At 33.8% G+C, this 26,360-nt stretch overlaps 1 protein-coding gene across 1 annotated transcript in view; it reads right to left on the bottom strand.

Annotated features, from left to right (window-relative positions):
- MMUT (methylmalonyl-CoA mutase) overlaps positions 1 to 26,320 on the bottom strand; it is a 37,213-nt gene extending 10,893 nt beyond the window's left edge. Inside the window, exons 1-11 of the mRNA XM_057494384.1 lie at positions 26,161 to 26,320; positions 19,043 to 19,464; positions 17,685 to 18,052; positions 12,902 to 13,059; positions 10,944 to 11,115; positions 9,471 to 9,719; positions 6,966 to 7,077; positions 5,811 to 5,926; positions 3,671 to 3,786; positions 1,954 to 2,085; positions 671 to 818 (exon numbers count right to left, since the gene is read on the bottom strand). Coding sequence (XP_057350367.1) covers positions 671 to 818; positions 1,954 to 2,085; positions 3,671 to 3,786; positions 5,811 to 5,926; positions 6,966 to 7,077; positions 9,471 to 9,719; positions 10,944 to 11,115; positions 12,902 to 13,059; positions 17,685 to 18,052; positions 19,043 to 19,427 — 1,956 coding nt within the window. The 5' untranslated portion in view covers positions 19,428 to 19,464; positions 26,161 to 26,320. The remainder of the gene's footprint in view (positions 1 to 670; positions 819 to 1,953; positions 2,086 to 3,670; positions 3,787 to 5,810; positions 5,927 to 6,965; positions 7,078 to 9,470; positions 9,720 to 10,943; positions 11,116 to 12,901; positions 13,060 to 17,684; positions 18,053 to 19,042; positions 19,465 to 26,160) is intronic.
- Positions 26,321 to 26,360: the final 40 nt, after the last annotated feature.

Here is a 26,360-nt window from a genome sequence, read left to right as displayed (position 1 = left end):
AGACAAAATCATATCTTATTCAACTCAGAAAACCTAGCTATCTGGTAGATAATCAATAAATATGTAGTGGATAAAGCCTTTAACATAAAAGTTATTACAATGTATTCCTCAGCCAAAGGTTTTTATAGTGAATGATTAATGTTTTATCACTCTATAGAGAATTTCAGCTTGGTATACTTCCAACAAATCATTTTCTTGTGACAACTAATATTCAGTGATTAAATCAAATTATACTGGAGTAGAGAAAAAAGAAAATCTAATTATGACTTAAGCTCACTCTGATGCTTGATTTCCCTTTTAAAACACTTTCCTCACCAACCTGGTGTGCTATCTTGACAAAACATTAGTGAAATCTCAAAAAATAGTACCATGAAGTCTTTGAAAGTAATCTTCTTAGTTTCAGAAGCCTAATAAAATTTTAGTTCTAAACAGACATTGATTTTTACAAAGTCTGAGTAACAAGTACATAAACATGATTTATATTTTATTCTTATTTCCATGTAACGAATTGGAGTATATGCATTAAAAATAAATTAGGGAATTTGTTAAATTCATGTTCTTCTTTTACAGCTTTACAAACATCATCTTGGTGTATCATCTTCACACTATTTTTTTCTAAATGTAAGTGATTTATGACATACTTTTTGAAATCCCCAACAATTTTCAGTACCTGAAAAAGAGGACCTATGTCCACATCAAAACCAAGATCAGCAAATCCTGTAGCAATAACTTTTGCTCCTCTATCATGTCCATCTTGTCCCATTTTTGCCACAAGAAGGCGAGGTCTACGACCTTCATGTTCCATGAATTTATTAACCCTAAGAGCATTTCAAAATACAAAAGTTACATATTAATTGTGCAAAAGCTAGATATAAAAACTATACTTACATCAAATCTCTTGTTTATTTAAAAACACCTAATCTGTTTACTTGTATTTTGTTAATATCTCCATTTTACCTTGAGAACTGCATTAAAGCCTGAGTATGTTACCATCCCCCTTAGAGGAAAGTTTGAAATATGGCACAGCCTGTAAGCCCGTAACACTGAGAACATCACAATGAAACAAGATGAGAAAACAACAACTTTTCACTTTTCAAGCCAGTCTCCAGAGTACAATACACAGGAATATTTTGAAGTAACCTATAAAGTGCCTTTCAGCATTATTTATACATACAATATATGACTCCCTAGCTGTGTTGAACTGTCCATATCTCACCTAACTTTCACAAGTGTGAACTCCCCCAAGCTGACTGCAGTGTGGTATCTTACAATGATGTCTAATCAAAATGCTTGCTTAAATCAACAAATTAACACTACACAGGAGAAAGCACTACATTTATTTTTGTTTAAAGGAAACAATGTCCCATTTCAACTTTACCCTTGGCTGTTTTGATACTTATCTCATATACAAGTAGTGTATATGTTAGTAGGAAATTTATTACAAAGACGTAGAAAAACAAGCATCAGGAAACTACTTTTTATATGGGAGGCATGATCAGTTTACATAAACTTCTATTTTCAAATCATGCTTGACAGTGTTATTTACCATCAGTTCAGTGATGGCTGATTTCAATTTATTTGAAATCAATTTATTGGAAACCAAATATTTACTTTCAAATAGGAAAATTAAGATTGTATAATATTTGAACAATTAAACAATGTAAATAAATTAATAAAATATGAAGGTATACCATAGTAAGGAGACTGAAATCTAAGTACCTGGAGGATATGAAGCAATATCAATGTTAGTTAAACACTTGTTTGAAATGAGAAATCCCTGAATGGGACTACGATGAAAGTTCAAAATACTATTTTCATAAAACTACATACTAACAGAAAAGTCAATTCAAATATTTTCTAAGTGGTATGTGAGAAAATTAAGCCTGCAGTAGATTCATAGGGATGTGTTAACAGAAATGATGACATTCTGGTTTAAGAAATCTCACTTATTACCTCTTAATAGCAAATGATATCTCTTTACTTTCTCCAAATTCCTGGCGATAGGCTCCACTCACCATACGATCACTAGCTTTATGTTCACCAAATATCTTTTTCATGGCATCTGTGATTTCTCCAACTGTACATCTAAAATATTAAATGAAGGTTCTGTTAACATCATTATTTGTTATGTTATATTCAATACTTACTGTAATATTCAATATAATTAGACATTTTATTATCTAAAAATAGGCTCTTGAAAATCTAAGAATGCTTTTTACAGCACTCATGAAAACATCTTTCTCAGAATGCTTATGAGAAAATGATTCTGAATGCCTTTATACATAGTAATATTTTCAACATTTGTCAAACAAAATAATGACTGAATGACCAAAAACTACAAATACACAAGTATCTAAAGTTTGAAGAATAATTCAACACTTAATATGAATGGGAAAAGAGCAAGATTCTCATGTATATTTTTTGATAAAAAGCAAATATTTCAACACATTCCATCTACTTGTTAATTAATTAATTCAACATGTATTGGTGCCTAATAATATGGGCCAAGCAGTGGTAAGTGGTAGAGATACAGTGATAATAAGACTGAAAAAAGTATCCGCTCTTAAAGAACTCATCATCTAGTTAACAGATACAGATGATATACAAACAAACAATTAAATAATTTCATGTGGTAGTAAGTATTGCAAAGACACTTAAATAAGCAAAATGGAATTGGATATCTGGGAAAGCCATTTTAAAGATAATAAAGACACGAAGATGTAACTTTTAAACTATGACTAAAATGATGAGAATGAGAAACTAAAGGGAACATGGAGGGAAGAGTATTTGAAAAATAAAACACTAACTGCAAAGACCCTGAGAGGTAGGAAAATATTATTTTTTTTTCAAAAAATAGAAAGAAGGACATTGGGGACACAGCATAATTAAGGAAGTAGGGTAAGATGAGGTCAGAGAGGAAGGCAAGAGTCACATCTAGCACATTCTTGCAGGCCATGGTAAGATTAAGTATTAATTTAAAAGGAATGGGATACCTTATGATTTTAAGCAGAGAAATCATTTTATTTCTTTTAAGAAATTAAAACTGAAAAATAAATCATTTTATTTAAGAAATTGAAAGTGAAAAATAAACCAACCCACATACTATTTGCTCTACCTCTTAAACACTTAAAACATGTTTAAAAAAAGTTCATTATATTAAGCAAAAAATTAGAAAAGCAAAAATAATTTATTTAGTGACTATCACATATTGGAAGAAAAGTTTCTGTGGATCACTCGCTTTTCTGCACATCCTGTGAGGCAAAGCACTGCCTGCCTTTTATTCTGGACTATCTTTTCAAAGATGTCTATACAGTGAATAGGCTCGGAAGAACAGACATTGTCTACCTCTGGACAAAGGGCAGTTTGCTTACTATCTAACAATAATGACTCCCTATACTCAAAAGTCAACCTGCAAATCAGTGACATGGACTCATTACAATAACATCAAATGTCCTGAGCTATAGGGAAATACACTGGTATTAATACACTCCATTCAAAATATATGAATGTTTTAAATGCACAGGTGTTTTAAGAAAAACAAAATTAGTTTCCTTTATTTTCTTTAAGGCTCACATGGTGCACAGGATCAATCTTTTAATTAAGTACACCCTGGAAAGCTAAACTGGTCAACTCTTAGTATTTGGAAATCTCCAAATTTACATATCCTCACCTTGCACGAGCTGCATCCACTGCGAGAGCCAGAATATTCCCATCGCCACTGGCAGCACACTCAGTCAGGGCAGTGAGACACCTCGCAGCCACAGCTTGATCCCTGCTGGATTTAACCTTATGGAAAAGGTCAAGGAAAGAGACAATTTACTTGAACAGAGACTAAAACAGAGATCACGAATTAGACTCTATCTACGTCATATGGAAATTTTTCCATAATCCTAACCTCAAAAACAAAAGAAAAAAAGAGAGAGTAATAGGTATCCCAGGGCTGATATTCAATTTATTCATTCAATAAACATTTATGGATGTCCTAAAATAATTAAATTCCGTATAACCCTGATAAATCAGAAAGAAGTGGGGTAATAATAAGTAACAGTGCTGACTCTTCCAGCAGTATCTGTACTTAGGCTTTTATAATATACCAAGACATTGAAAACAAGTGGATCTCTTATATGAGGAATTTCAAAGGCATGCTAAAGATTAACAGTGAGAAGGAAGAAAAAAAAGATTACAACTTTAAGTTTCCCTTAGCTAATTAACAACATATTGGTAATAACATGTATGTATATTGTTATGCTTTCTATTTAAAAATAATACCAGTAGATGGCCTAATAAGTCTTCCCTTTCCCTACTAAAGCCTATTCCTTAACTGAAAATAATAAAAATAATAATAATAATACTGGGAGAGAGAGAGACAGAGACAATGAGAAATACTGCAGCAGAGAGATAAAGACAGTAAAAAGCACAGTTAAAAACTTTTCCCTCAGGTCCTAGTTATACTCTGCTCTGCCAAAAACCTGCCTAAATAAACAAAGATACCTAAAATGCAACTTCTTTTACAAGTTTTACTAGCTGTAGAAAAATCTAAAATATTATACTCCTCTAAATGCCACTAAAATCAAGTAGTATCTATAAGCAGAGATGGACTAGAAAATTTAAATTAAGGATAAAGAAAAACCCAACTCCATTATCATTATAATATTTGATTTCTCTCTCTTGCTCGAAATAAGATTTACCATCATTAAAGGTAGACATAATTCTTCAAGCTGTGAGGACCTAGAGTTAGTAAAAGCCTAAAATATAAGAGAGAAGAAAAGGGGTTTTCCAAATATAATAAATATTGAAACTTTTGTGATCACTGGGAAATAAAATGCTATATCCTAAATAGGGCCTTTTTAAAAAATGACAAAAATGTAAGAGGAAAGTCATTATCTCCTGATTAAGGATGAAAAAGGAAATAATATTAAACATCTGCCATTAATTCTACTAGAAAAAAATAATAGTCACACATTTGGTCTAACTGGACAAAGTCTATTAGATTCTTAAAGAATATGTGAATTGAGGGGAAAAAAGTCCTATCTTAAACCATCACAGGGAAAGTAAACAGAGAAAAACCATTAAAGAATTTTAAATTTCCTGCCTTAGAAAGAGCAATGATTACAAAAGCCATGGATTAAGAGACCAAGGTAGCTTCATACAATGGAGACAAACACAAAAGAATTATGTGTTTTATCTGTTTCAGCATTTCATAAACTTTGGATCATCTCAGTGCAAAATTGGAAATAAAAAGTTAAGACAGTACTCTAGTTTCAATCAAAATAAATACATTTCATTATAAACTATGTCATACCAAAGCACTATTAAAATGTATTTTAATTAAAAAAACAAAAACAAAACAGAAAGCAAATGATTATTTCATAGTAGTATCAGAAAACATGGTCTACTGGAAATAAATTACAGTGAGAAGCTCTGGGTTCAATTACCGATTCTAAATTTAATATTGCTTTTAACTTTGAGTGAGTTACATAATAATCTAAACCTTAGTTCTAATCTGAGGTATTATTTTTACTATTATGGTGTGGTTTTTTAATAACTCCTTATCAGTTTCACAGAGGCAGGTATCATGATTTAAAACATGAGTGTTTGGTATCAATACACTTAGATATCAGTCTTGAGTGAGCAATTATTTATCCCAGTTAAGTTTCTCAATCTCCCTTATCTTCAGTCTCCTTATCTTTAAAATGTTGGGAAATAATACCCACCTCAGACTGTTGTTTTGGGGATTAAGCAGGACAATGTAAGGGCTTAGACAGTGCCCAGAACACAGAAAACACTCAAAACTTGATAGCTATGATTACCTTCTTAAGTTTTTCAATCTGCTTGTTACGCACTGAAGTATTGTCAATAGCGAGAACATCCACAGATTCTTCTTTTTCCAACTGGTACTTATTTACTCCAACAATTACCTCAGAACCTGTTAATTTCCCAGAGAAAAATAACATGTAGATTCTATTCACAAATAATTGCCTAATAGTAATTATCTGATCTTCATGTATTTTCCTTATAAGTTTAGTACTTTTAAGAGTGTTAACTCTTTATGAACCTTCAATATAGATTATAAAATCCCAATACGTGATAGGAATCGGAAAAGAAAGAACAGGTATATATCAAAATCTCTGTAAGGGAGGACTTTTTATTATTTTCTCAAACTACATTCTTTCCCAGAGTTTCAGATAAACCCTCTTCTGATACTACAAAATTAATACAGTAATAGCAGCTACCATTTAAGATTTATAAGATAGAGGACTAACATTCAATAGCTTTCTAATAATTCCTTGAATTCTTATAGCCAATCACTTTTAACAAAAAATACCTTTAAAATCTATAAGCAATAAACCAGAATTACAAAGACACTTCCTTAAAATGATAAAGAATATACTTCACCTCAAGCTACTACTTTATTATTCTAAAACATCCTGCCACCTCTACCTCAGGATATATCCCTTCTTATTTCCTTCATAAAACATATCTGAATTTGTAATTATTATTTGTTCACGTGTTCATTTTCTCTCTTGCTGAAATGTAAGCTCTACAGACACAGAGACTATGTTTCTCTGTTCACAACTATATGCCCACACAGTAGTGTCTCAAATACCAACAACTAAAGAACTACTGACTGACTGAAAAAATGAATGAATGAATGAATACTCCAATGTAGAGCACAATGACCAATAATAATGTCATCTTCAAAATATTGTAAAGATCCACTCACACACATGTACATACACACAGTGGGCACACTGCCACACCTACTTTTTACATGATTGCTCATATGCATACATGTATATAAAAATACAAAGTTAGATAATTAGACATAGATAAGAAACATTTTACCCAAGTTTCATTGTTCTATCATTTTTCTTTTATTAAACATATATGTAATCTCCAAACAGAAATTATTATTTACTTTTAAACACTGGATTTCACATATAAACTTTTCCACTTTATCTTACCAGAGTCTATTCTAGCTTGTTTTCGGGCAGCACATTGTTCAATTTGAAGTTTAGGTATTCCCTCTGCTACAGCTTTGGCCATCCCACCCAGCTCTTCAATTTCATTAATGAGCTAATAAGAAAGACAGATTAATAAGACTAGAAGAGAATATGAATATTTTTGTAAACTATACAAAGGTGTTATGTTACATAACTGCCCATACTAACAAATTTATAACTATTTTAGTGATAAACTTAATGTTTCATAAAAGATAATTAAGTTAACATCAAAAGCATGAATTAGAAGTTCTGCAGAGTTAACAATACTATATTGTATATTTCAAAGTTGCTAAGAGAGTAGATCTTAAAAGTTATCATCACAAGAAAAATAATATTAACTAAGTTTGGTAATGGACATTAACTAAACTTATTCTGGTAATCATTCTGCAATATATACATATATGAAATCATCATTTTGTATACCTTAAACAAATACAATGTTATATGTAAGTCCTATCTCAATAAAAAAAGAAAGAAATTCTGTTTTTAAAGTGACTTGAAAATATAACAGAAAAACTAACAAGTATATTCTGGAAAACACAAAACTTCCCATTCAATCTTGGTGGAAAACTAAAGATAACATCAATTCTCTAATCTTTATTTTTGGTTACATAAATAAACTTTTTGTGGTTATATACATATATAAATAAAGACTATTTAAAAAATATATTTCTAAATGCAATTTTATATTCTATTTGAACAGCAGAGTAATGATACAATGCCATCTTTAGTGATACAAAGAAACATGTAAACTTTCAATCACAGCCTCATATATACATGAGATGGTGGAAAATGGTTAGTAGAATGGTAAATGACCTAGCAGAAAGGAACAAGGTCAAACCAGTTTTCCCCTGAAGAATTTGAAGAAGAAAAATCTGTATTAGGTTCAATAGCAGCCAAGGGTAAGACAGGGAGCTAAAAAAGGGGAATGACTTGAGATTCCAATTCTGTCATCAGAACCAGTTTACTGTCTGTAGAAAATGAACTAGAGAAGCAATGGACTATCAAGCACCAAGGAGAGAGAGGCAAGGGTAAGATGTCTTGCTGAAATAAAAAGAACTGCATTCTGAATGAAAGACTAAAGACAAATGGCATACAAAGGAAACAAACATAGGATAGAGAAGAAAATTTTGAAAAATATAATGAATACCTTCAGGAAAAGAAGAAGAGATTCTCTATTAATGAAACAAGTAGTATGACATACAAGGAGGAAAATTAGAAAGCAAAAATGAGCTTCTGGACATGAAAAATATGGTATGTGAATTTTAAAGTATTTAAGTAGAATGATAAAGTGTGAGTCAAGAATACAGAACAAAAACTCAAAGATGCAGTATAGAACAGATAAGTATATCAGAGTATCATTTAAGGAGATCCTTCCCCAATAACTAGGAGTTATAGAAAGAGAAACCACAGAAAAATGGCAGGAGGAAAAGTATCAAAGAAATAATACAAGACAATTTTCCACAGCTCTGAGAACATGAAAAATAGGCCAGATGAAATATGACCAGCAAAGCTTCAGTACAATGTAGGAAAAAATACACACAAGAAAGCACATCAACACAGAAATAAAGAAGACATCATGAAACTTTCAAAAGAAGGATCCTGAGTGAGAATGGCATCAGATTTCTGAACAGAAATATCAGAAGCTAGAATAGAAGATCAGTCAGTGCTTACAAATATGCTTACAAACTTCCAATATAATTTCAAACCCAGTCAGCCTATCAATCAAACATGAGAATAAAACAAAGATGTTTTCTAATGTTAAAAATTTCAAATAATTCATCTTCCATGTACCACTTTTAGGAGGTTCCCATCAGATGTGCTTCAACATAACAATGGATAAATAAAAAAAGAAACAGACACAGGATTCAGGATACAGATTCAACATAGCACAGGAGAAAAGAATTCCAGGATTATGGCAGGAAGTCAAAGGGCAGCAAAGGGCAGCAGCTCTAGAGAGAAACCAGTTTAAATCAAAAGAAAACCTTAGAGGACTTCAGGAAGGCTTTATATTGAGATACACTTACATTGGTAGTATGGGAGAAGGGAAAGAAGTGGTATCAGCTAAAATACTAAATTACCACACTAGCAAGCAATAGATGGTGTCTAAAATTGATGGAATTTGAACACTATATAATTTTTAAATACAGAGATTAAAAACAAAAGCAAAAGATGTAGCTAACTTAGGGAAGTAGGAACAAAAGAAGGTGGAGGAGAAAGAACTGCTTTTTTTCTTATGGCCTTTTAACACTAGTTGTCTTTTTAACTCTTTGAATAAAATACTTTCATACAAATACAAATGTGTTTTTAAAATTGCTTCAGTTTTGAATACTATAAAGTCAAATCTAAAATTCCCTTTTCTTTTGCACATTTTATAAATCTTTATATAAATTTATAAATGATTTCTTTTATAAACCAAAACAGCTATAAATCCTGGAAGCAAAGTTTCAAAGTGGAGAAACTGACCTTCAAGGCAGCATCACAAACATCATTTGTAAGTGACTCCATCATATATGAACCTCCCCAAGGATCAGCCACTTTGGGAATCCCAGATTCTTCCTGAATGATGATTTGTGTGTTCCTGGCAATTCGAGCACTTTTCACCGTTGGCAAACCCAAGGCTTCATCAAAAGAATTTGTGTGCAAAGACTGAGTCCCTCCAAACACTGCTGCCATTGCTTCCACTGTGGTACGAATAATGTTATTGTAAGGATCCTAAAATATTCAGTGAAAAGAAAAACAACAAAACAAAGCAAGAGTTGATGTATATTGTAGCTGTAAAAGATGGTACGAATAAGCAGTGACTGCTGCATACTTTCTTTGCCAATGTCTATGTTAGGCTTCAAAAGAAAATAAATTTAGACAAATCAGTAAATGAGCTAGACTTAGACTAAAGAGCCAGAGTGCCTAGTCTGCTTAGACACTACAACAGTTCCCTTGTAATTGTCCAAAATATCAAATACTTGTGCTTGCTTTTGTATTGCCTAAATGTTCTTCTATAAATGTATCAAGAATGTACACTTTGTCTACTTAGATTATTAATATCCTTCATCTCATAACTCACTATCTCCTAATTATTTTGTATACCTTGAAGTATCCACCATAATGAGGTACCGAGCACTCAATAAATGATTAATAAAACAGATGAACAATGGACTATGAGATAGGAAAGCTGGATTCTAGTTCATTCTGCTTCTTAATTGTGCTTTGAGCAAGTCATTGGACCTTTTTTAATTTCAGTTTCCTTAGCTATAAAAGTGAGAAGATTAAGACAAAAACAATTATTATAGTACCTTTCAGCCCTGAAATCTATATTTCTCCATTTATAAGGACCTGAAGTTATATTTAATATGGAATTTATTAGTTTTTATTTGCTTTTAAATGTATAAAAGAAATGTAACATGAAAGTTTTAAATTATTTTTAATGTATCAAAATAATTTATATGTAAAGAAAATACATGTAAAAAAGATCATCACCACAGAATTTTCTAAGAGTGAAATAAATTACTCGAGTGATAATCATCTTTAAATGGTCTGATTGCATGCATGCTTTTTAAAACACTAACTAAAATAAATAATATATATGTATAAAGTCAACTTTTAATTAAGTTTTATGTTAAGAATTTTAACTCTTAAAATTATTTGTGACAATATTAACTAATTATTTTCACTTCTTCCTCATCATCACTTGTTTTTGTTTTAAAAAAGTAGAAAACAGCATCACAAATAAGCTGATTTAAATGATTATATTTTTTAACCACTAGAGGGAGGCACTTATATTATAATACAGGTGAAAACAAATGTTCATTGGGCTTCAGAATACTTAAGATTTTTAAATATTAGTGTATAGATTCTTAATCTATTTTATGACTGTGCCACATTGCTTAGAAGAAAATATATGACTTTACTAAAATTCTACACTTTAAATTACATGCATACCTGCTCAGTAAGTGACCATCCTGATGTCTGACAATGTGCTCTCAGAAGAAGAGATTTAGAGTTTTTAGGCTGAAACATTTTCTCTATTAAGTGAGACCAGAGTTTTCTCCCAGCTCTCATTTTTGCAATTTCCATATAGAAGTTCATCCCAATTCCCCAGAAGAAAGACAACCTAAAATAGTAATGATAGTAATGTTAAATCCAGAATTTGATTATACTTCACAACATAATGGAAAATAAAACCAATTATATCACACACTGAAAAAGAAAACCATTCTCCAGATTTTAATCTCAAACAACTTAATTTGAATTAAAGTCAAGCATATATACTTAAATAACTTTAAATCTAACATGTAAAAGTACAGTTGCATGCATACAGAAGAAATGGCTGTGATTATTTGCTTCAGGTAAGAATTATATATTTTACAACTGGTTTTCTATAGGAAAGAAGTTCCCCTTGTGTCCTTAATTAAAGAATGAATCATTTTCTAGAAATAAAACATTTCAAGAATACCCAGTATGTAAGGCAGGGGTAGCCTACAAAGGGAATAAAAAACCAAACTTGTTTTCTTTGGGTAGGAAGGAATTTTTCTTCTAAAGGATGACTGTGTATTTGCCCTAGGCATGTATTTATCCAATTTTCCCCAACCCCACTACTACCTCTTACCTATATCCGATAGCTGATTTATACATTTATTAACTTGTCTACATCTAAAGGCATAAAGGTTGTGTTTCATTATATGAAACAAGGTGAACTTGAAGGAAACTAAAACCTAATAAAAATTCTCAATACACACTTGGAAGAGGTTTTTAACATAGCAGTTCTCAAATATTTGTCTCAGGATCTTTTTCCACTCTTAAAAATTACTAAAGATCCATGGAATGATACTTCATTTGGATAATATCTATCAATATTTTATATATTAATTCATTTAGAAATAACAATAAACTTAAAACATGTTAACATACTAACATTTTTATTAAAAATTACTTTACTGAAGCAAAAAAAAATGTAATAATCATTGTTTTACATTTTTACAAGTCTCTTTAATGTGTGGCTTAAGGGAAGAGAGCTGCAGTATTGTATCTGCTTCTGCATTCAATCTGTTGCAACATCACATATCACTGTCCCTCTGGACAACACTACTGTACACTCCTGAAAGACTGAAAGTGAAAAAGACAAAGTCCCAATATAACCATTCAAACAGTTTTGACCTTGAAGACCTCAGGAAGGGTTTTAGCCACCCCAGAAGTCCTTGGACCACACTCTGAGAACCCTATCACAGTAAGTATGCAACAGTCCCTAGTGTAAAGGAGCATTCATTATAAACTATATTCACTATAGTCTATAAACTCCCCGAGAGTAGAAGCTGTATTTTCACATGTTGTATTCCCAGCATACAAACTAGTGCTTGAATCACAACAAAGTTTAGCAATTCATTGCTCATCTGAACGATTTATGACCTGCTCACCAATTTTAAATTCCTTGTAAACTTAATTTTTTCAACATTTTTCATAGAACTTTATTAACAGGCTGTTTTGAAACTGAAATGTTTTTAATAGCACTGTGCATTTCAAAGAATTTATATTACGTAAGTGCAATGAAAAAAAAACGATAGATGACTTCTGTTTAAATAGAAAATTTTTAAAGAATAAAAGCAAATCTGTCTCAGACATCATGTTTACATTTTAATATTAATTATCAAAATGTGCATATTGTGTTTTCTGAATAGCTGGAGACAAGATCCCTCTAATTTAACAAAAAGTAGAAATTTATTTCAGATTTTGAATTATAAATAGTATTGGCTTGTTATCTCATTACCACTTAGATAAAACATGAGAGAACCTATATATTTACACATACAAATTCATTGTAACAAGATATGTTGCTATACACTCATAAAATGGTCCTTTGAATTTTCTTAATGTTGAGATAGTATATGAGTGAATTTTCTCACCTTGGTGCAAACTCATCAATTGTCAGGCCTGCTTGGAGTCCAGTTCTACAATACTCCAGTCCATCTGCTATAGTATAGGCGAGTTCCAGAATGGCATCAGCCCCTGCCTCTTGCATATGGTAACCACTAATTGAAATTGAATTAAATTTTGGCATGTGCTATAGAAAATAATAAATACCACAGTGAATAGAAATATTAAAAGGTTTTATTAAACCTATTTCTAAAATATAATATTATTTTTAAATGATGTTCAACTGAGATATACCAAGTAGTTTTTAATATAAACTGAGAATATTTAATGTTTGCTTTGCTTCATGTAATTCATTCTTCAAATTAAATGGCTGATCCACAGTGAACCATTGTAAGGACTGTACCTATTTTATTTTTCTAGTGGAAAACAATTTTCACTGACCTTCCTTCAGAGCCAGTTTAAAGTTTGAAATAAGCTAGCTGAGTTTAGAAATGCAACCTTTGGTCAAAGAACTGAATAAAACATCTTTAATTCCAAACCAATGACTGCAACCTCGCAAGAGGTCCTAAGATCCTATAAATTTGGGCTAATCTGCTGAACACGTATGAATTTAATTATTTAGTAGGTATATTTTCTTATTTATCCACGTACATGATGGAGGAGAAAAAGGAAAATGATTTAATCTTTAGCACTACATATTGAAACAAAACAGGATGAAATGCACGGCTTAAAAATCAAAGATTTCAGTTTGATTTACTGTGACATTTAATGCAAAGCATATCCCAGATGGGTTCGTTCTACCACAATGGCATTTCCACTGTTGGCCTAAAATTTCATCTTAGGTAGAATATACTACAGAGCCCCAAAATTATTATCCTTTCCAAGAATCAACCCAACACAAAATAATAAAAACTAAATGACAGAAACTCAATACAGTGGTTAAGAACATGGGTTCCTATACAGTAACAAGGAACTAGCAGAAAGAGAAATCAGGAAAACAATTCCATTTACAATTTCATCAAAAAGAATAAAATACCGAGGAATAAACCGAACCAAGGAGGTGAAAGACCTCTACTCTGAAAACTGTAAGGCACTCATGAGAGAAATTAAAGAAGCACAAATAAATGAAAATATATCCCATGCTCATGGATAGGAAGAATTAATATTATCAAAATGGCCATCCTGCCCAAAGCAAATTACAAATTCAATGCAATCCCTACCAAAATACCATCAGCATTTTTCAATGAACTAGAGCAAATAATTCTAAAATTCATATGGAATCACAAAAGACCCTGAATAGCCAAAGTAATCCTGAGAAAGAAGAACAAAGCTGGTGGTATTATGCGTCCTGACTTGAAGTTATATTACAAAGCTACAGTAATTAAAAGAGTATGCTAACAGTGAAAGAACAGACCCATGGATCAATGGAACTGAGAGCCTAGATATAAACCCACACATATATGGTCAATTAATATATGATAAATGAGCCATGAATATACAGTAGGAAAAAGACAGTCTCTTCAACAACTGGTGTTGGGAAAATTAAGCAGCTACATGCAAGAGAATAAAACTGGATTACTGTCTAATTCCATATACAAAAATAAACTTGAAATGGATTAAAGACCTAAATGTAAGACATGAAACCATAAAACCCTTAGGAGAAAACAGGCAAAAATCTCTTGAACATAGGCATGAGCAATATTTTTCTGGACACATCTCTCCAGACACGGAAAAGAAAATAAAAAATGAACAAGTGAGACTACATCAAACTAAAAAGCAAAGTTTTTAGTTTGTCTGTGCAGCAAAGGACACCATCAGCAGAATGAAAAGGCATCCTACAGTATGGGAGAATATATTCATAAATGATTTATCCAATAATGGGTTAACATCCAAAATATATGAATAACTCCTATGACTTAACACCAAAAAAAAGGTAATCCAATTAAAAAATGGGTGGAAGATCTGAACAGACATTTTTCCAAGGAAGAACTACAGATGGCCAACAGGCATATGAAAAGATGCTCCACATTGCTAATTATCAGGGAAATGCAAATCAAAACTACAATGAGGTTATCACCTCACACTAGTCAGAAAGGCCACTATCCAAAAGACAAGAACATGTACTGGCAAGGATGCAGAGAAAAGGGAACCCTCTGACACTGTTGGTGGGAATGTAAATTGGAACAGCCACTGTGGAAAGCAGCACGGAGGTTCCTCAAAAAACTAAAAAATAGAAATACTATACAACCCAGTAATTCCACTTCTAGGAATCTACCTTAGAAAACAAAATTCCTGATTCAAAAAGGTATATGCACCCCTATGTTTATTGCCACAATAGATTAGTGAATAAAGATGTAGTATGTATACACAATGGAATATCATTCCACCATAAAAAAGAGAGAAATCCTGCCATTTGTAACAAATTTGCCATTTATCCATGTATGGACCTACAGGGTATTACACTAAGTGAAATAAACCAGGTGGAGAAATGTATGACTTCACTTATTTGTGGAACCTTAAAACAAAACAAGGCAAAGTGAAAAAGATAGCAACAGACTCACAGACACTGAGAAGTGATGAGTGGTTACCATGGGAGATGGGTTGGTGGGGAGATTGAGGGGGATAAAAGGGTACAAAAATTCCCAATCATAATATAAGTTGGTCACAGGGATGGTAGTGCAGTATGGAGAATATAGTCAATGATTCTGTAACAATTCCTATGTTGACAGATAGTAACTATACTAATGGGTGTGAGGATTTAATAATATGGGTAACTGTTGAAACACTGTTGTATACCTGAAACCAATATAAGATTACATATCAACTATACTTCAATTAAAAAAAAAAAGAACAGAGGCTCTGGAATCACGCTGCTCAAATTCTAGCTGTGTCACTTAACAAGCCATGAAGTCTAAAGGAAAGTTTCTCAGCCTTGTTACTCCTTGGCTTCCTAAGTATAAAGCAGAGATAATAATTACACCTCCTCATGGACTCATTATAGGATTAAATGAAATGATTCACCTAAACCACTTAGTATTATGGCAGAATATATTAAGCATTCAAAAACTGTTAGTTGTTAACATATGCTATGGATTACCTGTAATTTACATCTGCAAATATTTCATTTGTAACTAACCAAAAACTCCCGAAAAATATCCATCACAAAAACAATAAGGGGATTGAATCACATGGACTTGAGAGACTACTTGAGTATATGGAGAGTTTTCAAAGAAGCAAGGGAACAAATAGGTGCTTCTTTACAGAGAGGTTTAAGTAGCAGCAGAATTTAAGAACAGAAATATGGAATATTGGCACATTATGCAGCCTTAAAAAGGAAGTTAATTTTATGGGTGAAATTCAATACTATGACATGGATGAACCTTTAGGGACATTATGCTAAGTGAAATAAACCAGTCACAAAACATAAAACACTGTATGATTCCACTTATATAAGGTACCTAGAGCAGTCAAACTCATAGACAGAAAGTAGAATGGTAGTTGCCAGGGGCTGGAGGGAGGGAAGGATGGGGAGTTACTATTCTGCAAGATGAAAAGAATTCTGGAAATGGTGATGGCTGCACAAGAGTGAGACTACTCAATGCAACTGAATTGTACACTTAAAAAAAGTTAAGATGGTAAATTTTATGTTGTGTATTTTACCACAATTAAAAATTTTTTAAGAGAATAATACAAAAGTCTAATTTACAAAATGCTACAATATAGCATTATTTGATCAGAATCTGAAACTTAATTTTTATCACTTACATGAAAGATGATACAAAGTAATTTTGAACTTGTAGATGACATTAGGATCTTTCAAAAGGTCATAAATTTTTACCCCTGGTAGCCTACCTTCCACCTTCTTTTTGATGAAAGAGAACTGACTCCTATTTAGCTTAAGCTACTGCTATTTGTGTGTTTGCCACAGGCTAAACGCAATCTTCTACATATGTTCTTGAAATTGAAAAGGGTGATAGAAATATGCAATTCTATATAAAAAAACTTCCATGGGCAAATAAAATATATGAAAAGAACTAAAACTGCAAAGTGTAAAAGCAAAATATCAAATTAAGAGAGCAGGCAATGCTTGCAAGATATCTGAGATAACAGCAATTATAAAAGGTAAGAGATCAAATAAGAGGTTTAATGGTGGATGAGAGAGTTGCCTTTTGCCATGAAATAACAGTCTAACATCAAGGTAGGTAAAGGGCACAGCATGCCAGCAAGTCAAAGTGAGAGTGATGGGGGAAAATATGTGAATTACTCAGAGGAAAATGGAGTTTTATGTTTCTCTGTGGAGGGATTGCTGCTAAACAGAAACACTCTAAGAACCTTCTTTCCTCAACACTCTGATTGAGGAAGATAAACCTAATTCAGGGTGAAATATTAGGACGTCACTGTGGTTTCAGATATAACTGATATCTTCAAATCCAGTTTTTAGCAGAAGTAAAACTTCTATTTTACACTCCATCTGTCTGACACAGTGTGTACTTCCAAACTGAATCTGAACTCTGGATAGAAATAAGGCAGTGTAAATTATGAGCCCTCCCTGATTCTAACAATTACCAGAGAATAAATTTTTAATAAAGAAAATACAGTAAATGTCCCGTACACAGATTGCTACAGACCATAAAATTAGAACATTAAAAAAATAAAATAAAAACTAACAATATGCATAAAACCCACACTCTGACTTTATACTAAAATTCTTACTCTGCCTCAGTTACCAAATTCAAATTAGGTTATGGTTATTTCATTAAAATTCTTATATTCAGAAGACTACAGCAAAAACATAATAACCACAGATGATACCTTTGCTGTATACTGGAAAATGTCTGCAATAATTTTCATGGATGGTTCTGGAGGAAAAATGTAAGTATTTCTGACCATAAACTCCTTTAGTATATCATTTTGGATTGTACCAGTAAGTTGTTCTTTAGGTACGCCTTGCTCTTCTCCAGTTACTATAAAATTTGCAAGGATTGGAATAACTGCTCCATTCATGGTCATGGAAACTGACATTTTTTCTAAAGGAATTTCATCAAAGAGAATTTTAGTATCTTCCACAGTGTCAATAGCAACTCCAGCCATTCCAACATCACCACGAACTCGAGGGTTGTCTGAATCATAGCCACGATGTGTTGCCAGATCAAAGGCAACGGATAATCCCTGTTGACCAGCTAAATATACAAAGAAAAATAATGTAGGGTTATAAGGCTGGCATCAAAGTAAACCAATTTACTTTAACACTCTTCAAAGTATTGATTCATCTCATCATAGTATGCTTTTATAGCAAACATTATTTTTAGATTTATATGTGTCAAAATAAATGTAGATATACTTCCTAAGCTATTTCCCATGTGCTAAAATGTACACATTTTGTCAATCCTCACTATAAGAATGGTACATCTCATTTATCTCATGTTAAACTGACATTTTTTATCTTAACAATTTTTGACAGAAATTTTTGTAAGATTCATGAAAAGATCTGGCTGTCAATAATTAACAATTTAGTATTTGTATGCTCTCTTAGCTATTTTTGTTCTTTTATTTAATATAACCATAATAGGGTGTCTTGACTAGTCAAATATTCTGGGAAACTGAAATATGAAAACCATGCAAAAAAAGACAAGAGAGTCTAAATATAAGATCAGTCCTCCCTGGGCCAAACAAACTTACATTTCCTCAAGCTTAGCATTCAAACAATGTGATTTTAATTTAGATAAGAAAAAATAGTAATTAAGATAATTTTCAGAGACATGAAGCCAGATTGTACTACATATATTTGTATCACATTATCATTTGTTTATTACTTTCTTTTGGCATTATTTAACCATTTTCCCCTCCAATTCCTATCCTGACAATGTTATTAAAAGATTCTCAAAGGCAAACCAATTTGTTTTCTTCATACAAATTCACTTTACCTGATTCCTTTTACACAATGTGTATGTAAGTGTTGCTTGCTTTCAAGAATTTAGCACTTTATTCTGCCTCACATATCTTTTTAACCATGGAAGTTGAAAAATATCTTTTTTTTCCAGTGTATAGTCTTAACTGCAAAATTATCAAGTGACTATCTTTATAGAGATTAACCAGACTCCCTTCAAAACAGCCAAGATTAGGAAGTATACGTTTGATCATAAATATTAGGTCTCATATTAAAATCTGACCTTTAATATTGTCCTTATAGAACTTATTGCTCTCTTCCACAGTACTAAAACCAGCATACTGACGGATGGTCCAGGGCCTAAAGGTGTACATGGTAGGATATGGTCCCCGCGTGAACGGCTTCACTCCTGGAAGTTCTTCAGGCAAGTCCTTGGTATCCCTACTGGAATATAAGGGCTTTATGGAGAGCCCTTCTGGAGTGTGCCATATTAGGTCTTCTGGGTTTTTGCCTTTCAGCTGCTTTTTAGCCAGAGCAGCCCATTCTGGGTGAAGAGGCAGTTGCTGGTGCAGAAGTCGCTGCCATATAAGCCTGGAGTCTGATGATTCTTTTAGCTGCTTCAGGTGATGAGGTGAACACATGAAAAGCCGAGTCTTAGCCCTCAACATGATGAAGCATGGAAAACACCCAAACAGAAAGTCTGACCTAGAAGAAGAAGCACAATGTATGTGTATTTAAAGAGAGGCAAAATGGTTTAGTGATACCAAAAACAAAGCAACAAAAAAAAAAAAGGGCAGTTCCTGTGTGGTAACCTCCAACGAGTTCTACACAAGGGTATAAAGGGCATATAAAAGTGGAGGCAAAGGGTCTGTTTGTGTTTATACAGAGGATCAAAGCCTAATTGGGCTACCCCAAAAATGAACTAAGATACGATATGAAAAAGAACTTCCAACATCTGCACTCTCTGGAAGACTCATGCCAGAAGATGATCATCAAAAAACCCCAACAAAGATCCACGCACTGCTACAGCTGTAGATGCACTCATCCCACCAGTTCCTGGACTTGCCATGGGAATGAGGAAGGAGATATCTAAGCTGGCCTGTGCATACAGTAGAACAACAAATTTGACTGGATCTATACTCTTGGAACTCAACCAAGAATTAGGAGAAGTGCAAATTGTAGCACTCCAAAATCTTACAACTACAGACTATTTACTGTTAAAAGAACATATGGCATGTGAACAGTCCCCAGGAATGGGTTGTTTTAATTTGTCTGATTTCTCTCAGACTGTTCAAGTTCAGTTGGACAATATCCACCATATCATAGATAAGTTTTCACAAATGCCTAAGGTGCCTTAATGGTTTTCTTGGTTTCACTGGAGATGGCTGGTAATTACAGATATGCTTTGGTTATGTAACTATACTCCTATTATGTTAATGTGTGCGCAATTTAAGTAGTAGCTTAAAACCTATATATGCTGAAGTTACTCTACAAGAAGACATGTCAAAGAAATAATCAATCTTCCCATGTTTTCTTCCATCTGCTACTTCTATAGCTTTTCTTCTTCCTTCCTAATTACAACCCTTAAATAGAATTCGTGCCTCATATCAAATTTACCAAGTATCATAACTCCTCCAAGTGGTAAAGATACCTCAAGGCAAATGCTGGGCATAGAAGCCACAGGGCATAAATAGGCAAAGAAGTAAAAAGCTAACCTTTTCAAACAATAAGGCTTCCCTCTCAATTACCAACTTCACATTTCCCTGTATGGCCCCGGAAGATGACTGGTTAGCCAGAGACGGGTAAGATTCCTCAAGGGAGGAACAACCTAAGACAGGCACAGTCGCAGGGGGGCCATCAGGTGAGAAATTGGGGATCAACAGAGGTGAGGCTTAGAACCTCACCCCCCCTGTTCTGAGAGAAATCTTCTGCATACGTGGATGTTTTGTTGCCATGGTCTGGCTTGGATTAACACATAGTCTACGGGCACACACCTGATCATCTACATTTGCTCTCTTACAACACTAAACTATGTTTTCTACCTTTATCTTGTATCTGCCTACCACTTCAGCATTTTATTAAAAATAATAATAATAAAGAGAGAAATGTGGTATCCACATATAAATCACGTATAAAAACCAAATGAGTATTCATATTTGAACTGACTGTTTAGAGTTCATAATGCATGAGCAAAACCGAAAGTTTCTGTGATGACTGCCCTTGCACTGTTCACTATGTAACTTATTCATTATGTAAGAATTTGTTCTACATGTAAGAACTTGTTTGTTATGCCTCAGAAGATTGGAGACTGACGAAAATTGGGCTTGGGGTGGATTAATGATTGTGCATTGAGCATTGACTCCCCTATACAGAATTTTGTTGTCGTTAGCAACCATTTGATCAATAAATATGAGAGATGCCCTCACAAAAAAAAAAAAAAAAAAAAAAAAAAAGGACAGACTTCCAATGGTAAAATAAATAAGTAACCGGGATGTAATGTATAGCATAAGGAATATAGTCAAGATATTGTAACAGCTTGGTAGGGTGATAGCTGGAACCTAGAATTATGTATATAAATGTTCTACCACTGTGTTGTACACTTGAAACTAATGTAATGTAATACTGTGCGTCAACTACCCTTCAATAAAAAATAATTACTTAAAAAAAAAAAAAAAAAAAAGAGAGGCAAAATGGGAGCTACTAGTGAGAAGGGAAACAAGAAGGAAGAGGGTATATGGGTATGATTTTTCTCTTCTCCTTTTCTGCTTCCTATATCTGATATTTTATAACTTTGGCCCCTCTAGTCCACAACTACTATCATTGTTCTAATTCTAGTCTTGCTTAATAGCCTCTTAGCTTGTTTTACCAACCAGTCTTAGACTCCTCTAATCCATTCTACACACTGACACCAAGGTAAATATGATCACGTCACACTTCTCATAAGCATTTTCAAAGGCTCTGCATCATGTAGAGCATAATGTATATCCTCCTAATTAATTTTTTCATTCAAAAAGTTCTCATTTAAAGGAACAACAAATGCTGGCAAGGATGTGGAGAAAGAGGAACCCTCCTACACTGCTGATGGGAATGTAAACTAGTTCAACCACTGTGGAAAGCAATATGGAGGTTCCTCAAAAAACTAAAAATAGAAATACCATTTGACCCAGAAATTTCACTCCTAGGAATTTACTCTAAGAATTCAGGAGCCCTGTTTGAAAAAGACATATGCACCCCTATGTTTACTGCAGCATTATTTACAATAGCCAAGAAATGGAAGCAACCTAAGTGTCCATTAGTAGATGAATGGATCAAGAAGATGTGGTACATATACACAATGGAATATTATTCAGCCATAGGAAGAAAACAAATCCTCCTATTTGCCACAACATAGATGGAGCTGGAGGGTATTATGCTCAGTGAACTAAGCCAGGTGGAGAAAGACAAGTACCAAATGATTTGTCATGTGTGGAGTATAATAACAAAGCAAAACTGAAGGAACAAAACAGCAGCAGACTCACATACTCCAAGAAGGGACTAGCAGTTACCAAAGGGGAGGGGTGGGCGAGGGCGAGTGGGAATGGAGGGAGAAGGGATTGAGGGGCATTATGATTGGCATACATGGTGTTGCAGGGGTCATGGGGAAGACTGTGTAGCACACAGAAGACAAGTAGTGACTCTGGCATCTTACTACGCTGATGGACAGTGACTGCAATGGGGCGGGGAGGGGCTTGATAATATGGGTGAATGTGGTAACCACAATGTTTTTCATGTGAAACCTTAATAAAAATAAATAAATATAAAAATTAACATAGTTAATTCACACATATTTTCTGTTGTTCAAAGTATAATAAGTCAACCTAAATGTCTATCAATAGGAGATGCTAAGTAAGGTATGGTAGATTATTGTGTGTGGAAATACGGTGCAAAGTTTCAAAACAATGAGGTAGATTTTCGTGCACGATATGGAAAGATGCCCAGGATTTATTATTAAATGAAATAAGCAAGTTACAGAACACAGAATGTGTACAATGTGATCCTATTTGTGTTAAACACCTTTCATCCCCAAGTCTGGACAGACTGCTATCAAATTAACAAAAATGGCTCCCTTTGGGCAGAATTGGATGGGAATCCAAAACTTTTGACTTACTATATACATTTTTTAAGAACAAAAATGAGTTACTGTATTATTGTTTGATGGAAAGTATATTTCAGGAAAGAAATGTAGCAAATGAAAAATGGCTAAGTTAGCCATTAGCATTGAGTGTTTTAAATGTTAGCTGTTTGAGTTTGAGCTGTCACAGTATAACAGCTTATATTTGTGCTTTGCTTGACAGTAAGCACAGATACGCTTTATATGTTTTGTTTTATTTCATAATAAAATTATGAATTTTCTGCTGTAAAAAAAGTTTTCATTAAAGATCTACTTTGTGACAGGCATTGTGTTGGGTGCTGGAGAAAAAAGTGTTGAATGACACAAAGAAGCCCTCAAGGCCTGCACGGCACCATCCCGCTTACCTCTCAGACTTATCTCTGCCTTTTTCCTCTACACATTTTGTATTCCAGAAATACTGGATTACCTACAGTATTCTGGATATGTTAAAGTTCTGTGACTTGCTCTAGCACTTCTATCTGCTTTCACTGTTCCTCCTCAGCTAATTGAGCTAAAGCTTCATTTCCAATATGCTGAGTTTTCTATGTGATAGGCACTTCTCTAAGGACTTTGTGTACAGTAGCTATTTCAGTCCTCACAACACCACCAAGAGACAAATACTAGTACTATTCCCAATTTACAGATGAGAAAACTGAGGCACAGAAGAGCCAGCATTTAAGCTGAGGCAGGAGGTTTCAAAGTCCTTGCATTTAACTAATATACACAGCCTCTTCCTGAACCCACGAACTGAACTAAATGGCCTCTTTAGTAATCCACACCATGGCACTGTGTCCCTGCTTATACATCTATCATCACCCGCACTATTATGTACTAGAACAGTTTTTATGTTTGTATAAAACATGTTTATTTATATATATTATATATTTATACAAAATGTATGCAAAGTTATATATATAGACATATCTTCATATATTTTTTCTCTGCTAGTCTATTAACTACAATATTACAGCTGTATGTTACTAACACAACACAGAGTCTTACCAGTGACTAAGTACAATTTCATCATTTTATAGACATAAAAATTCAGGTCCAGAGAAATTAAGTAATAAAGTAGCTTAATCAAAATTCCACACAGCAAACTGTTAAACTGTTCACCTGTACTACTAAATACTTGTCAGGGTCATATAGCCTCAACATATATAACTTGGTATTTTAAAAGATTTTGAGATGAAAATTTTACTAAAATATTTACCATGCCGTATAATGGACAAGGCAATAAAGTGAGCTTAAAATTCTATTTTCCATACCATTTCTTACCTATAAATTTAGTGAAGCTTTAAAGATAATACAAATACCCAAATAAAAGACATAAACCAGTAGGGGGACTATCAACTGCTTTAATTGCTTTGGAAAGCAAATTACCAATATGCACAAAAAGTCTCAAAAATGATTGTGCCATTCCACTGAGGAACATCACTCCTGGGAGTAACTACATAAAGTACACATTGCCTATATTTTTACTTGCAATAAAGAAAACTCAGAAAAATCATCAATGTCAAACACATAGGAATAAGTGAATTATAGAATATACAAACAATAAATTTCTATGTAACTATTAAAATCTTTAGGAAATAGGCAAAACTCATCTTTAATGTCAGAGAGCAATTATTTATTGTGGCTCTTATGGAAAGGGTGCATGAGAGAAGCTCTGGGGTGATGATCTGAATGCTTATATATGTGTTCAGTTTGTGGACATTTGTCAAACTGTACAATTATGATGTGTGCACTTATCTGCAAGTATATAATACATAAGTGAAAATTTAAAATATGTTATGAATAGTTTCTTTAAAAAGGAAACAGGCTCAAAATGTACTATGTAAAAAAATCAAGATAAAAAACTGTAAATGCAATACATTCAAAAAGGTAAAAAGTGCATAGAATGAAGTCTAAATATAGTACAACAAAAACAATTTCTATTATTTTTTAAAGCTATTATGATTTTATTCTATTAAATCCACAGGGTTCTGTCATCCACCTTCTTGCAAGCCTTACACTACATGTACTAGTTAAAAGGTCGGTGAGAAAAATAATTTACAACTGAGCCATTTGGGTGGTAATGATATAAAAGGCAATTTGAAAACTGCCTGAGACTAGACTGTGGATAGAAAGTATCACACTCATTTCACACAAAATACTCGTGGAGTTTTCCAAAACTTGGACAAATGATAGTGAAGAGCCATGTAGAACTGACTTCCTGAAATTCACATGGCAAATTGGTAAACGCTAGAATTAAACATCATTTTTAGATAAAAACACAGCTACTGCTGCTGGTAACAGGACATTGAATTTTCTCCTAAGATCCATTAACACGGGCTTCAAGCATCCAGGGAATCAATATGCAAAGCAAATATAATAAATTATAGATGATTAGTATGTATTGAAGAGCAATGATGAAGCCCACCCTTATACTCCCCAAAATTATGGGTAAAACACCTACAGTTCTGAATCAAGTAACTTTCAAGTTTTGACTGTTGACATGAGGTTCCACATTAATACTTGAAGAAAGGCTAGCAACTCCAATGTTCAGCCAATTGGGGTTGGAGCTGACAATATAAAGCATGACAATTAAAGTTAATATTAGCATAAATAAAATCATTAAACATAAGTAAATATTGGGAGGAAATCATCGAGCGGTTGAAAACTTAATATACATAATGCACGCATACATCATCCAAGATTTCAAGCGTCTAAAAGATTGCTTTTTCTAGATAAAAACTGAGAACAAGTTTGCAATTTGCAGTTTCATGGCAATTTCGACCGGTGTCTCCTACTCTAACCTCTTACCCTCACCTCCTTCTGTATGCTGAAAGTCACTTCCAGTCAGACCCGCCACATCTTAGAAAAACCCTCACAGTAAAGAGGGCCGCGGCCCAGAAGGCTGGCGGCTGTGGGGCAAGCGCACCCCTCTGTAATCGTACTAGTGGATCGCACGCTGCCTGGCGAAACTTCGGAGTGCTTGGGTGCCCCGGGCAGATGGCGACATGGCCTCTGGGGCATTAGAAGCACCTTCTTTCCAGCAGTACTTCTGAACTCCTACGGACCTTGCTGAAAGTGAGAGGGCTGTCGAGAGTCTAAACCTACAGAGAAGGTCTAGGAGAGCGGGATCCCGACACTTTGCGGATGAAGCTGGGAGCAGGGAAAGGTTCAGAGGGCGGGATGGGCGGGGGAGATTGGAGCCAGAACAATGGCGGGATTTGAAAGGCTGACGTGCCCCAGGTGCACAGTCTTACTCACTGGCCGGCCTGTTTCGGCCCTCAGCTGTGGGAGAGACCGGCTGGACTTGGCCGCCCGTAGCTTACGCGCCTGAGGTGCACACAGCTGGGTCCCCACTGAGCCGGCCCAGCGCGACAGGGGGCGGAGGCCGACACTGCCCTCCCTCCAGCCAATATCCGCGCGCTGTAGCGGGCGCGCTCCTGATGACGCCTCGCCT

The sequence above is a fragment of the Manis pentadactyla genome, chromosome 16, assembly GCF_030020395.1.
Source record: "Manis pentadactyla isolate mManPen7 chromosome 16, mManPen7.hap1, whole genome shotgun sequence".
Classification (NCBI taxonomy): domain Eukaryota; kingdom Metazoa; phylum Chordata; class Mammalia; order Pholidota; family Manidae; genus Manis; species Manis pentadactyla.
This window is presented reverse-complemented; position numbering and strand designations above follow the sequence as displayed.